Source organism: Podarcis liolepis (assembly GCF_965112155.1).
Source record: "Podarcis liolepis genome assembly, chromosome: 7".
NCBI classification, from domain to species: Eukaryota; Metazoa; Chordata; class Lepidosauria; order Squamata; family Lacertidae; genus Podarcis; species Podarcis liolepis.
Window position 1 is genome coordinate 14,297,838 of NC_139561.1, and position 14,861 is coordinate 14,312,698.

At 47.3% G+C, this 14,861-nt stretch overlaps 1 protein-coding gene and 1 long non-coding RNA gene across 3 annotated transcripts in view; one reads left to right on the plus strand and one right to left on the minus strand.

Annotated features, from left to right (window-relative positions):
- Positions 1–556: 556 nt before the first annotated feature.
- On the minus strand, positions 557–7,155 carry LOC310711198. Its single transcript, XR_014528375.1, has 3 exons — positions 7,093–7,155; positions 1,559–4,252; positions 557–1,472 (listed from the first exon to the last, which is right to left on the minus strand). It is a non-coding gene; the product is annotated as an uncharacterized lncRNA (long non-coding RNA).
- Positions 7,156–7,231: 76 nt separating this feature from the next.
- The window catches only part of CAPZB (capping actin protein of muscle Z-line subunit beta), a 68,788-nt gene continuing 61,158 nt past the window's right edge, over positions 7,232–14,861 (plus strand). Inside the window, exon 1 of one of the 2 annotated variants that reach the window (XM_083512715.1) lies at positions 7,232–7,426. In XM_083512715.1, the coding sequence (XP_083368841.1) occupies positions 7,424–7,426 (3 nt within the window). In that variant the 5' untranslated portion in view covers positions 7,232–7,423. The remainder of the gene's footprint in view (positions 7,427–14,861) is intronic. The other variant, XM_083512716.1, reaches the window with a different exon arrangement.

The following is a 14,861-nucleotide window of genomic DNA, read 5'->3' on the forward strand; positions in this document are numbered from 1 at the left end:
CCTCGCAGGGTTGTTGTGAAGATTAAACAAATGTATGGGTGACTGGGGAGATTGTATGTTGCCCTGAGCTAGCTGGGGCTGGGGGGGGGTTAAATAAAAGGATATACATTCAATTACATATTCCTACTTTTTTCTGTTGCATATTTTAAATAAACAGTAAAAATATCTCTACTTGTAAAAAAGCAAACTCCACTTAGCTTCAGTTTGACATACAGATGGCAGAGAAGAGTGATGTGCAAATTAAGCTGCAATTGTTGGTGCTAACGAAAAGGAAGTTACAAATACACAAAGAATGTCCTTACTTGTATCTGTGAAACGGTGGGGAGTGTGCGTGGATGGGCGAGGTATAAATAATAAATTATTATTATCACCCTCCCCGCCTCTTGGTTTTGTATATATAATATGATATAATATAATATATATATTCATTCTTTATTCAATCAAAAGTATATATTCCAGTAATATATTAAACTGCATGATAATTAAAAATGAACATGCAAAATACAATTTGGGTCAGTGCATTCACAATGCACAATGAACTATTACTGCTTTGAAGGGTGATAACATGCCATTTAAAAACATATATTTTGTAAATATCAAGACGTTCTCAAGTTCTTATGCTATTCTCACTGGCTGCTGATGGTAGTAACCAATCAGACAGAAACACTGACCCACCAAGTCTGTACCTAGGGTTGCCAGACCTTCAAGGCTGACCTGCAGTCTCCGGGTTTGCCTGTCTCCTCCACAGCTCCCGCAGGTGGCAAGGGAGTGTCTTGAATATCCAGGTAGGTGAGAGAGCTTTTAAATTATGATGATAACTGTGGACACAACTTGCAAGCTTTAGCCTGGTTGGAGCCACCTACAAATTATGGCATAGGCTTTAATGGTGGGGGATTCTGCTCTTCTGCTCCCTCCCCACTCCCAATTAACCTCCGTCTCCAGGGCTTATTGATGTGAGGAAGCACAAAGGAAGGAGGATATGAGGGTGCATGAACGCCTGGCATGGGACTTGCCCCATGAGACATGGCAACACCGCCTGTACCACAGGACAGGACCATCACCATGTGGAACCTCATGCCAATCTGGTTGCACCCTTTCCAGCACAGCCTACTCTCAGCTGGATTTGTGTGATGACATAACCATGGTAGTATACCAACAGTATACCAGTTTAAATGTATCTCTCAGTCTCACTGAGAAGGATTTCATTCTTGAATATGGATCGGATTATCCCAAAGAACTTCTCTTCCCCCACCCGTGGTCTCTGGCAGTCATCATGCATTAGATTCCCCAGGGTGCAAAATTCTATTTGAGAGGGTATGGAAAACATCCCATCTAATTGTTTCCTAAGTCTGACTTTTTTTCTTTTTTCGGTGAATTCCGTCTGCTGCTTTTTAATCCGGGAGTCGCCAGGCTATCAAAGAGCAGTCTGGAAGACGTTTTCCATTAGCAGCCTTGAATCCATTTCCCACCTCCTGGGAAAGAAAGTTGATGGCAGAGCAAAAAATGTATACAAAAGGTCAGGGTCCGTCCGTCCCCCCTTCAGTTGCCATGGACACACCAGCAATTAAACCCATCCGATGCAATTGTGGATATTTATTATCAGATGACGCTGTTTCCAAATCCTCCCCGCCGCCATCTCATGACTTTTACAAGCACTTTTCATAATGCCGAGCCTGATAAATAAATAAGGGAAAAGGAGAGGAATTTTTAAGGGCAAGAGGGGAGTCAGAGGGGAACCAGGTTCGTAGCATGATAGTGAGTAAGCTTTTAAAGAAGCCACATTCACAGTGATTAGTAAATAACAAGTTAACCACTCTGTCACGTCCGCACCATGCATTTAAAGCACTCTTGTACCACTTTAACAGGAACGGCTTCCCCCAAATTATCCTGGGGACTGTAGAGCTGAGATTTGTTAGTAGGGTTCCCGTTTCCCTCACTGAGCAACAAATCCCAGAGTGGTTTAACCACCAGTCCCTCTTTCAAGGAACTCTGGTCCCAGTTAATAATTATAATCCATCTGATGACTTCTGCACTAGCTGCAGTTTCCAAACAGCCTTTGGGAGTAGCCCCATGTGCAGTAATCTAACCTACAGGCTACCAGAGCGCACTACGATCTAATGCCAGTGGGGCCTCAGAGACTGATCTTAAAGCACGGACGGGAAACCTTGTCATGCGTGGATCTGACCTGTCCCGTAGCTGAACATTTGGGGGTTACTGAGTTAAAGAGAGCTCTCCTTTGCTTAAGGTTATGGCTTCTTTCCACATGCAGTGAATCTTTGGGAGATCTGCCACAAACCCCACACACTTAAAAAAAACCCTTTTAAAGAAGAAATCCTGGCTCACTGTGATGAAATGCTTTCCAGTGCTCATAAAGACAGCATCTCTCTCCCCTCCCCCCCCTTTCCTGTAACAGAGAGAGGGGAAGTGCGTGTATGGGAATCGATTGTCACTGCCCATGCGATCCAAAAGACCCCTTATTAAAGGGGTGCCTTTGCGAACAGGTTAAGCGCTATCAAGCTAACTTATTTGACTATGTTTGTTAGTACGCTTGTAACTGGGAGATACAGAATCTAATGAGATGCTTTATATGGAGCCAGACCATTGATGTAACTGCATTTGGAGTACAGCGTACAGTTCTGGTCACCTCAAAAAGGATACTGCAGAGTTGGAAAAGATTCAGAAAAGGTAGCTCAAAATGATCAGGAGCAACTCCCCTACAAAGAACGGTTGCAGCATTTGGGACTTTTTAGTTTAGAGAAAAAGCGACAAAATTAGTCATGACACGGAGAAGGTGCATATAAGTTTTTGTCCCTCTCTCATAATGACAGAACTTGTAGACACTGCCTGGGATTCATCTTGGACCTCCATTCTCCTTTATAACAGGATACCTTAAAAAATAAATAAATCATAAGCCGGGGGGGGGGGGTCGGTGAAAATCACTTAGGATTTTCTCTTTTGGCTCATGATTCAGTCTGCCTCCCACCCCATGGAAGGTAGTACTCCATGTGTGTTCAAAAGGCCGTAGAGATTCCTGAATGATTCGTTAGTCCACATAGCATCATTTCCTTAATCATTATTTAGTACACATCCAGAGTTCAAGGCAAGGATGTTTTTCCCCCTTTTATGGCTCAGAGACAAGCACCGGGGTGGTGGTGGTGGTGGGAGGCGGGGGTTTGTATTTGCTCTTAAGAAGAGGTATAAAAAGGATCAAACAGCTGCTTTTCGTTTTTGCCCCAAATATTTGCATTTACGTTCACCGGCCAAAAAATGTTTGCGCTCTCCAGCCTCCGAGAGAACACGGTCTGAAATGAGGACCAGCTGCATGCACGTGGATGTTTATGGCAGGGCCCGTTTGGAAATGAGCACATTTGTTTGGTGGGAAAGAGGATGGAGTGAACGCCTAGGGCGATGCGTTGTAGGACGTGGGGTGGGGGAGACCTCTGCGTGGAGGGAATGAAAGCTTAAGGCTCACAGGGTGGTAAATGAGCACAGACAGCTGGACGAGGCTGAGTACCAAGTAATCAAGATCAGGAACGCAGAAAGCTCTTTTGCACATAAGAAGCTCTCCTAAACATAAGAGGAGCCTGCTGGATCAGGCCAATTGCTCATCTAGGCATAGAATCATAAGAGTTTGGAGGGACCCTGAGGATCATCTACTAGTCCAGCCTCCTTTGCAGCTGTTCCTTACGGGGATCAAAACTGCAACCATGGTGTTATCAGCACCATGTTCTAACCAACTGAGCTATCCAGTCGATGCGCTTCTCCCACATCTTCTTCCACGGGCATAGCCAGGATTTGGGTTGGGAGAGGGGCAGCTAAAGTTTTTTTTTTTTTTTAGGAAATCAAAGTTGCGGGGAGCAAGCTTCTGCTGGGGGGCAGGGAGAACCTCAGATAATTGCATACTTTCAATGCTTTTCAATAATATTTGCTACGCTCATGTTTTGTTCTCACAGTGGCGAACCAGATGCCTCTGGGAAACCAGCAGGTAGGGTTAGAGCACAAGAGCGCTCTCCCCTCCTGTGGTTTACAGCAACTGGTATTCCAGCAACCGTGGAGGCAGAGGATATAGGTATTATCCACTGACAGCCCTGTGAATGTGTCTAATCCACTTTTACAACCATACAAACCGGTGGCCATCGCTGCCTCTTGTGGGAGTGAGTTCCATTGTTTAACTACACGCTGCGTGAAGGAGGACTTCCTTTTCTCTGTCTTGAATCTTCTGATATTCAGCTTCACTGGGTGTCCACGAGTTCTAGCGTTATGAAAGGGAGAGAAGTTTCTCTGTATCTGCATTCCCCGTGCCAGGCATCATTTTATGCTGTCATGTCACCTCCTGCTTGCCTTTTCTCTAAACTAAAAAGATCTCAGGAGCCCACTTGACCATAACACACAGCAGGGCCTTCGGTGTAGCTGCTCCTCTGCTGTGGAACAGCAACCCTGCCAAGAAACCACAGGGGATCACTTTATCTGCATTTTTAAAAAAACAGCTGAAGGCACTTCTGTTCCAACAGGCCTTCGCAGCTGGATACATGGGTCTCTGCCACGGGTATCTTCTTTATACAGTATTGCTTTTAAGTGTATCTGTGTTCTTTTAAAGCTGTCTTTATTGCATTTTGAACGTCACCTTGAGATGTGTGTGTGGAAGGTGAGGAAAAAGAGAAGGTAATTCAGCGGTCAAGGATGATGGGAACAAGCATAGATTGCAGTGCAACAAACATCGGGGGGGCACTAATTTGTCTACCCTTGGTGTGGGTAGTAATGAGCTAGATGGATCAATGGTCTCCAGGGGTGAAACTAGGCTTTATTTCACCTGGATCAAAGACCCAGTTTAGTATACACACCCCTACGCATTTGCGTACTCACACACACAGGCTGGAGGCGTCACATGGGGCAAAAAAACCCAGCTAGCCCCCATGTAGCTATGGCTCTATCTGACTCTGTGCAAGGCTGTTTCTTATGAACAACATTCTTCTTTGATGCTACGATTTAAACCATGCCCTTAATATGTTGGTGCACATCAGCAACCTGGAAGATATCTGGAGGGCACCACCTTGGCTATCCTTGGTGTGGGCAACAGCGAGCTACAGGGCCTGAATCGGTGCAAAGCTGTTTCTTATGATCAACATTTTTCTCTGAAGCTGTGATTTAATCCATGCACCTATGCGCTGGTGCGCATCAGTAACCCGGAAGAAAGGGGGAAAGACTTGAACCGAGAACTGTCAGCATGCACCAGTACCGGGATTAATTTTAGGGAAACCTCTAGGTCAAAACAGAAGGCAGGCGCAGCGAGAGAGGGGGCAGGGTGAATCCATGGAACAATAGAGGAACAGAAAGGCTGTACTCCATCCATAGCAGTGGGCATTTTACCAATTCCGCGAGAGCAGGCAGCCTTTCTGCTCCCAGCCACAAAGCAGCCTGCCGTAACACAATTCATAGTGAGATCAAAGCAGTTCTCCAGCCTGCAGGACCCATGTGTTTGATGTGATGTCTGTGGAAAAACTGAAACAGTTCTCCCCCGGGGACATGAGGTTCCTGTTACAGTTCCAATATATTGGAGTACCCTGTCCCATCCACGTCAGATACTGTACTGCAGCAGCTCTGATTCTGTTATCTGTCCAGGAAATGTCTTTAAATTCTGCTGAAAGTGCAACAGTTTCTACAGTGCTCGTCTCACTTCCTGGTTATGGGGAAAGCACATACAGTGGTACCTCGGGTTACATACGCTTCAGGTTACAGACTCCGCTAACCCAGAAATACTGTTTTGGGTTAAGAACTTTGCTTCAGGATGAGAACAGAAATCATGCTCCAGCAGCGTGGCAGCAGCAGAAGGCCCCATTAGCTAAAGTGGTGCTTCAGGTTAAGAACGGACCTCCGGAACGAATTAAGTACTTAACCCGAGGTACCACTGTAATAGGAAGACAGGGTAGGGTGGTATATAGAGTTGCCAATGGAGCAAGGCAGAGGCTGGCTGCCCCACTCTCGTGCCTTGATTTGCAGAAATCAGGTGCTGAAGCGCCATGAATATTGCAACTACAGTAGTCTAATTGTGAGGTTACTAATGTATGGACTGCTATGGCAAGCCTCTCTCTGTTAAGGAACAGGCATAGTGGACACATCAACCAAAGCTGGAAACGTGTTCTGAGCTGCTGAGGTCACCTGGGCCTCTGACAAGTGATGGATCTAGGAGCACCCCAAAACTACGAAACTGCAGAAGGAGTGCAACTCCTCATTGCTGGTAAACAACCTTATTGGGACTATATAAACAAAGGAAGCGGCCGCATACTGAGTCAAAAATTTGGTTCATCTAGCTCAGCATTGTTTAGTGGCAGCAGCTCTCTGGATTTGAGGCAGGGATGTTGCCAGCCCTACCTGGAGATGCTGGGGATCCAATCTTGGATGCTTTGCATGGAAAGCTGATGCCCCTCCATCAAGTCTCCTCCTTCTCAAGATTCACAGTCACAGTTGTAATAGTGCCACTCCTGCTTAAACCCACAGGTTTAGGATGTAGGAAAACTGAAGAAGGGCCTAGATTGTCTCTTTAGGGTGACCCAGCAGGCTCATATTATTATTTTGTTTTGAATTCCCCAAGGAATATAACAGCCATGACATTTAGGAAAAGAACCTCCAAGCTCAGGAGCAGTCTACCCTCTCTGAACCTCTTGTTGGGATCAAGCAGTGGGGAGTGGGGGGAGGCGCCCTTTCCCTTTAAATTCTGGGTAAATGTTGCAGATTAGGGGGAAACAGGCTCTTCCCATCTTGAGTCAACACCCCCCCCCCCCGCACAACTTCTTGTTTTCCCCTCTCTCTATTACCCACCAGTTGGTCTTTCCCTTCCCAAACCCTCCTCCCGCTCCAGCTAGCAAATGGTCTCTCCCTCCCAAGTCCTTCCATTCTTGCTTTGGATTTCCCCTTCCCCTCTTCAGCATAATGGTCTCTCCGACGCCTTTGCGCTCACTCTCCCCCCTCATTAGCCCTCCCAATGGACTCTTCCTCCCAAACCCTTCGTGTCCCCTTGTTCTGAGATCCCCCTCCCCTCTTTAAACCAAATGGTCCCTCCCACAACCTGCGCCTGCTCCCCCTTTCCATTCATACCCAAAATGGTCTCTCCCACTCCTTCCCGCGCCGCGCGCGCCGCCTCCAGCTCCATACTTGGCGATGGCCGGCGAGCCGCCTTCTGATTGGCTGACGAGCTGAGGGGCGGCGGCGGTTCCTATTCTCGCGCGCTCGCGCGCCGCTGACCCGGATGCGCTACTGCTAGGCAACGGCGGAAGTGGCAAAAAGAAGAAGAAGAAGGGAGGCGGTGGAGGAGGGCTGCGGCCTGGCTCAGAATTCGGAGAGGCCGGACGGAGGGACAGAAGAGCCGCCGTCGTAGCCGCCCCCGCCCCCCCGCCACTGCTGAGAGGCCCCGTCCCGAGGAGGCATCATGGTAAGAAGACGGCGACTCCTCTGTGGGGAAGTGGGTAGCCGCTTCCTGTGAGGGAAAGGCCGGCCTGGGTCCTCTTGGGGGAGGGGCCGCTGCTGAGGGGAGCGGGGGAGGGGCGGAGAATCCAGGTGTCACTCGGAGGGCTCACGGGGGGAGTTGGTGGTGCTCCCTGTCTGGGGTGAAAAGGGGACAGGCAGGGGTTACAGCTCGGGGGTGGGGGAGCCAGGTGCGGTGGCTGCTGGTAGGGTAATGGGGGGTGTCGAGGGGGTTATTTGTGCTTCTGGCCAGGATCGGGGTGTGAGGCGAGGCGGGGGATAAAAGCCAGGACCCGATCTGGTTCTGGAGCAGGGCTGGGTGGGGGAGAGAAAAAGTTATTCGCGCTCCCTGTCAGGTCCTGGAAGTGGGGAGGGACCTCCTGGGGGTGCGGCCACTGTGGGGGGAAGAGGGGACCGGGGAGGAAAGAAGACTCCAGGTGTCACTTTCGGCGGTTACCTGTGCTTCCTGTCAGGATCTGGGCTGGAGTAAAAAGTGGGGAGGCGTTGTAGATACGCTGGAGGGGGGAGTAGGAGGAGCCAGGTGTGCATTTGTATTTTTGGGGAGATGAATCGGGTAGTGGTGGCTTGAGGAGAGTGATTTGTGCTTCCTGTCAGGGTCTGGGCTGGAGTAAAGAGAGGCAAGGGGCTGGGTGTGGCTCTGGGGGAGAGGCAAGGCCTGGGCAGGGGAAATAGAAAGAGGGTGTATCTGTCAGGAAGGGAAGTTCCTCCCCGTGTTGCTTTTTCTCCCCGCCCCACTGCATGCTGAATTGGTGGGGGTGGGGGAGAGAGAGAAAAGGACAGATAGAGGACTGTAGGGTGCAGCTTGTTTTTGTGGTGACACCATGTTGCCAAAGCTACATGTGAAGGTGGAAGGCCATGCAGGAGGCAGTGGTGGTGTTGAGGGCAAGAGGGCAAGTAGGATGGCAATGGCTGTGGTTGTGGGTTTATTAGCTGGTGAGAAAGAATAGTATAAGAGAGATGGGATTGGGGGGTGGAGCTGGTGTGAGATGCAGTGATTGTTGGGGAATACACTGAGTAGGCAATGTTAGAAACTCAGATACATAAGCTAGGTGCCAAATGGTGCCTTAAATCTAGGTTACAGTAGCCGCAACAGAATGTCTGTTTGCCAGCATGTTGAACTAGATGACACTTGGGGTCCCTTTCAACATTACAGTTCTACAATTCTATGATCTCAGCTACATTGCTTGACTGTAGTTTGCTCTTAGAACAGTTCACTTGTCCCAGTATGCAAGGAGGTGAAACGCACAACAGTGGAAAAGGTATTAACTGTGGACTAAGGCAGAGGCTCTCCTGCCAACCTAGCAGTTCGAAAGCACGTCAGGCGCAAGTAGATAAATAGGTACTGCTCCAGCGGCAAGGTAAATGGTGTTCCCGTGCGGTGCTCTGGTTCTCCAGAAGCGGCTTTGTCATGCTGGCCACATGACCCGGAACAACTGCGGACAAACGCTGGCTCTCTCGGCTTATAGAGTGAGATGTGTGCCGCAACCTCAGAGTCGTCTGCGAGTAGACCTAACGGTCAGGGGTCCCTTTACCTTTAAGGCAGAGGCATGAGTTCCATTTGGGTGGCCTGCACTGGTGATAGGGAACTAAGATGCCCAGCAAGGGGTCCATGATTCACATGGCAACACAGAAGCACATGATACTGGCTCAATGGAGATTTCAGTCGCTACCTGGCACCCAGAAATCTCCACATAGTCACAATTAGACCACCTCCAATAGCAAAATGCACCTGGCTCCCAGGGTATTTTGAACACCTTGAGTAGGAGACAACTGGGGGTTTCCATGAGTGGGTGAAAAATAACGGTAAAAAAGAAAATTACCCATAGCCTCCTTTACATGATAACATGGTTGTAGACCTGGCTGTTAGGCAGTTGCTTGTAAATGGGAAGGACTTACCAATGTAGTTTTAAAGAGGCATCCTAATTCTTCTTGCACTTGGAGTTTTCCTGACCAGGGCACTTGGAAATCGCTTCAGGTAGAGCATTGGCCTGGTGTCAGTAGAACTACAGCTTACCTGTAGAAAGTGGCAGTGTGTTCCAATTGTCTACAATGTCTCTTCACTATCTCATATCCCTTTCTTGGTCAACCTGGCACCCCCCAGATGTTTTGGACTACAGATTCCATTAGCTGTGCTGGCTGGGGCTGATGGGAGTTGTAGTCCAGAACATTTGTTGTGGAGTGGGGGGATGTTGACGAAGACTGTTGTATCTGCTGGGCTTGGTCGAAGGAGTTTTGGTAGGAAACACAGGCATGGCTTGTCTCATTGAGTCATAAAGATGGGGCATTTCTGCAGTGACTGCTGTGGTTTGGTAGCTGTCACTGTGGTCTCTAAGACATTAGGAGGACCTTGCACTAGCAAACACCTTATGGCACTCAGCAAATGTCATGGCTTTCCTCTTTCAAAGGGAGCTGTTGTAGTGTGCATAATCGCCTGGAAACCTGAGGTGGTGATGGTGTGAACAGATTGCAGATTGGTACAAAAGTGTGCCAGCTCGTGCACAGGTCCCTTTGAATGACTGGGCAATCCATGTGGCAAATCTCTCTCAAGTTACTAATTCATTCTGTGTGATGGCTTGCTCTGCGCAATTAACTTAACTGTATGGCTGCCCTTACAGAGAGCAAAAAAGGGCTCTTTAATTAAGCTGCTTGCTAGTCTGCTATATGTGAAGTGGTCTTATACAGAGCCAGACCCATCTAGCTGAGTATTATTTATTCTGACTGGCAGCAGCTCTCCAAGATCTCAGGCTGAGAGTCTTGCCAGTGACTGACTTTAACTGAAGGCCCATTAACTCCTTTAACTGGAGATGCCAGGTGACAGGTCTTGAGCCTGATAACACCTGCGTACAAAGCAAATGTTCCTCCCTGAATTTGGGGATTAGGTTTGGCGGTATAGATTGGGGAGGAAGGAGCCAGAACTTCCAGTTGCTGGAAACTGGATGTTTGTGGGCCTGCTGTTGGAACGTCTAGTTGCCGCCTCTGAGAACAGGAGGCTGGACTAGCTGGGCAACTGATCTGATCCATAGGGCATCTTCTCTCCTGTTCTTACGTTCTGCTCATGGTTAGGTAACCAGCTGTCATTATCATTTTTTTTCAGTTATACGTAGCTTTTTCACGTGTCCAATACAGCTCACAACACAAACAGCTGTGTAACAGCAAAAATATACATTGAAACATGTCAGTGCCTGAGTTGTGAGTAGACCTGTAGTCTGGAAAGTCTGTGTTAGGTGGAAAGATAAAACATCCTTTCCTGTCTCATATCTGCCAGATTTAGTTCAAGAAACAATCCTGTTTCTGTTTCATATAATTTTGCACTAGTTCTGTTATCACCTGTCCTATATGAGTATACTTGGGCACACTGACTGACTTGTGGGGCTAACAAACCTGTTAGGGTATTTCCATATAATGTAAAAAATGCTATGCATTCATTCCACCCTGCTAACCTCAAAGCTGGGTATGTGCACATCAAAACATAAGAAATGCCCTTCTGTTAGATCAGGCCAAATGCCCATCTGTTCCAGCATCCGTTTCACTCAGTGGCCAGGCAGGTGCCTATGGACATGAGTACAACAATGCTCTCCCCCAACATGTGATTCTTAGAAACGTTTTCAGAGGCATACTTACTCTGTCTCCCTCAGATGTGGGGGCATGAAGTATACAGTCATGCATAAAATAGTTATGCCTACTGATAGCACAAGCACTTGGAATTGTCTGGAAATGATGCGTTTTCATACCTAACAGTTGGCATTCGGGGCATGACGTTAACTTCATGATGCAGGGCAGATCTTTTGCACAGAAGCCGGGGCTGTTGGTAGTTAATGAGGAAGTTGTCTTTTCACACACTTGCATCTTCCTTGGGATGGTGGCGGGCAGATTGTTCCGGGATCAGCCAGGTGTGTGCACTTATGCTTACAGAATTTCTGACTGCTGGGTACACATAACAGAGGTGTACATTTGTTCACTTACCTGAGTTCTGTTTGTGCGAACTTACAGACATCCAGGGTACACAGGAACACTTGGCCGTGTTAAGAAAGGTTGCAAGTTAAGTCAAACGTAGGCAGATGTTGAAATTTTACAGACCATCAAAATTTTAGGGGGGGTGTCGTTTCATTTTGAGGAGCAGGTATGTCTGCCTAATGCACTTTTTAAAATAAAAAAGTAAAGCTTCCTTTTGTGTGAATTGCTGGTGGCTCCCTACTGAACTTGCAGGAGAATCAAATGCCTGGGTAAACAGGAACGTTTTTAGTCATGAAAGTCAATAATGAGGGAGACAGACTTTCCTTGTTAAGGGAGGGCATTCCACAAATGGGAAACCAACACTGAAAAGGCCATATCCTTGCTGACCACCAACTTTGGAAACTCCCTGTGGTGGTGTTACCAACAAGGCCTCATCTGCTGTTTGTAGGGTTTGCAATGGTGAGAATTGGGAAGGCATCTTTACTTGCATCCCCAGCGTTTTAGGGATTTGTATGCTAGGACTAATACCAGTTGAGCCCAGTAGCTTGCTGACAGCTGGTGCAGTGCTTCCAGGACACATGGTCCATTGACCTGCCCCAGTTATTAGCTAGCAATCATGTTCTGTCCTAGCTGTGGCCTTTGGACTATCTTCAAGAGCAGCCCACATAGGAAGCATTACTGTAGTCCAGATGATAGGTCACCTAGCATGGACAACTGAGACCAGGCTGTCCCAATCTAGGAATGGCTGCAGCTGGTGAATCAGCCCAACCTAGTGGTAAGTACTCCTAGCCACAGGAGCCCCTTGAGACTCCAGTGACACATGGGAATTCAGTATTCCAAGAATACGAACCTGTGCCTTCAGGGGGACTGCAGCCCTGTAGGACAGGTCATAAACTTAATTCCATGACCAAGACATGGGAACCACCCATGCACAGTAACTCCATCTTATCAGGATTTAGCCTCAGTTTATTAGTCTCCATTCAGCCCTTCACTGTCCCTAGATAATGGTCCAACACCTTCACAGCCTCTTCTGTCAGATGGAGAGAGAGAACTGTGTGTTGTGAGCTTACTGGCTGCACTTCACTCTGAATCCCTGGATGGTATTTCCCAGCTGTTTCATATAGATCTCTAAAGCCATATTGCTGAGCAACCAACTCCTAGTCCTACTTTCTGGGAGCGACCTTGAAGGTAGGAGCTGAACCACTGCAAGATAGTGTTTCCACCTCCCAGCTCTCTGTGTGGCTTCAGAAGAACACCATGGTCATTGGAATCAAAAGCTGCCAAGAGGCCAAGGAGAACCAACAGGGTTGCACTCCCCCTTGCTCTTCCCTAATAGAGGTCATCAGGGCGACCAAGTTTAGTAGGTGGCAAACACCCTTACAAATGGCATATTGCAATATTTCTCTCATTGCACTGTATAGTGGTTTCTGGTAAGCTTGTTCCACACTCCTAACCACTACCTTTTCTTTCTTTCTTTCTTTCTTTCTTTCTTTCTTTCTTTCTTTCTTTTAACTGAGTGTGCTAAGTCTTGAGCATGACAGTTACCTGGTTTTGGCATGCATTTCTAGTAGAAGCAATACGGCATTCATTGCCCAGGCAGTAAAACTTAAGCATACAGTATAATGTGGCGCTTGTCTATTTTTAGAGTGCTTGATACTGTACTTGCCCATAGGAATGGCTCCTTTTGGAGGAGATGGGGGCTGTCAGCAGGCGTTGCTTCTGTTTCTCTCCTCCTCCCCAGCTGACTTGGCACCCTAGAAATGGAGAGTGAGGAAGTGTTCCAAGGAAGAGGCGCCAAGTCCCATGGGTGTTCTCTGCTCCTGTCTAGACCAAGTGTATTTACCCTAGTGTGGCATATTCATTTTCTTCATTATTTTGCCTTTCATTAGGTTTTTTAAATAAAAAAACCTATTATTATTGATTTATTGCATTTATATCCCACCTTTTTCTCCAAGAAGGGCACATGGCTCTCCTTCTTCTTATATAATCCCCACAACAGCCCTGTTGGATAGGTTAGGCTGAGAGGTAGTGACTGGCCCAAGGTCACTGAGCTTCGTGGTCTAGTAGGGATTCAATCCGAGGTGTTCCAAATAAAGCAGGTGGCCATTCCACTTCTGCTTAAAAACTTCCAATGAAGGAGAATCCACCACCTTCCATTCCACTGTAATGTGCAGCTGTAGTCAAGTCTTGATGTTCACAGGCTGATAATAGTGGCAAGACCATCTCTGACCAGGGGGGAGCTGCTGTTGGTGTGCTAGCTGGCGAAAAGCACTTTGTCCTGTGAATGTGCTGGCAGTGATTGTCACAGTTGCCTTGGTGCGTGTGAATTTTCAGTGCACAAAACATCTTCGTCTGTACCAGTTCTTCTCCAAAGTGTGTGCTGGAGTACAACAAAGCACCTCAAAGTTGTATTTGAGCATTCACAGCACTGCCTATAAAGAAGGCTGCTGCTGCAACTCTGTGTGAGTCTTTGCCTTAAGTGTACCACTTCCCTTTGTTTGCCAGCTTTTAATTCCAGAGAAATGTTTCCCATTGAGTGTTGGGGGAGGGATAGTACCTCTGGTGGGGGACACATTGTGTGCTTGCAGAAGTACAAAAAAAACCAAAACACTAAAAACAACAACACTGGGGAATTTTTTTAAGGGGACAAAGCCCAAAACTGCACAACAAGGACTGAGCAAGCGATAGGCACACAAGCCAAGGCCAAGGTGTATTAAGAACACCTGCTGTCTTTTCTTTGGCTTTTCCTATTCTTGGCTGGTGTTGGATTTAGGGCTTAGGTAACCAAGGTGGTGCCCTCCAGATGTTTCTGGGAACTCCAGTTCCCATCAGCCCTGCCCAACATTGCCAGTAGCTAGGGATTATGGGTGCTGTAGTTCAGCAACATCTGTGGAGGGCATTAGGTTCACTATCCCTTATTTAGAATGTTGGCCTCCAGATTTAAGAGCAATCTTGATGGATCAGAGCAAAAGTCCATCATCTTTGGTATCCTATTTCCCATAGCAGTCAGGCGAATGCTTCCATCAGAGGCTGCAAGGAGGGCTCAGTGAGGTAATAGCCCTCTTCAGCTCTTTGTCCCCAAACCTAGTATTCATATATGCTAATAGTGAACTCATTCCCAGAATGTGGGTTGTGGATGTTGTTAGACTCATTAGCCTGCCCTTCGCCACAGGTGCCAGGGTGGGGTCAACAATGGAAAATATAATAATAGAAGCAGCACACAAGGTATTAGCAGCTTGAGGGAACCCTAAGTTCCCACATTTCCATCTGCAGTTATAACAGAAAAAGTAAAAACAAATGATAATTTAAAAATCTGATATTAATTATTAAACTGCATTAATATGAGCATTCCAAATAGGTATCTAAATGGAATTGATAGTTATAAGCTATGTGTTCAGACCTAGAAAGGACAGTGAGATTTTAAAATG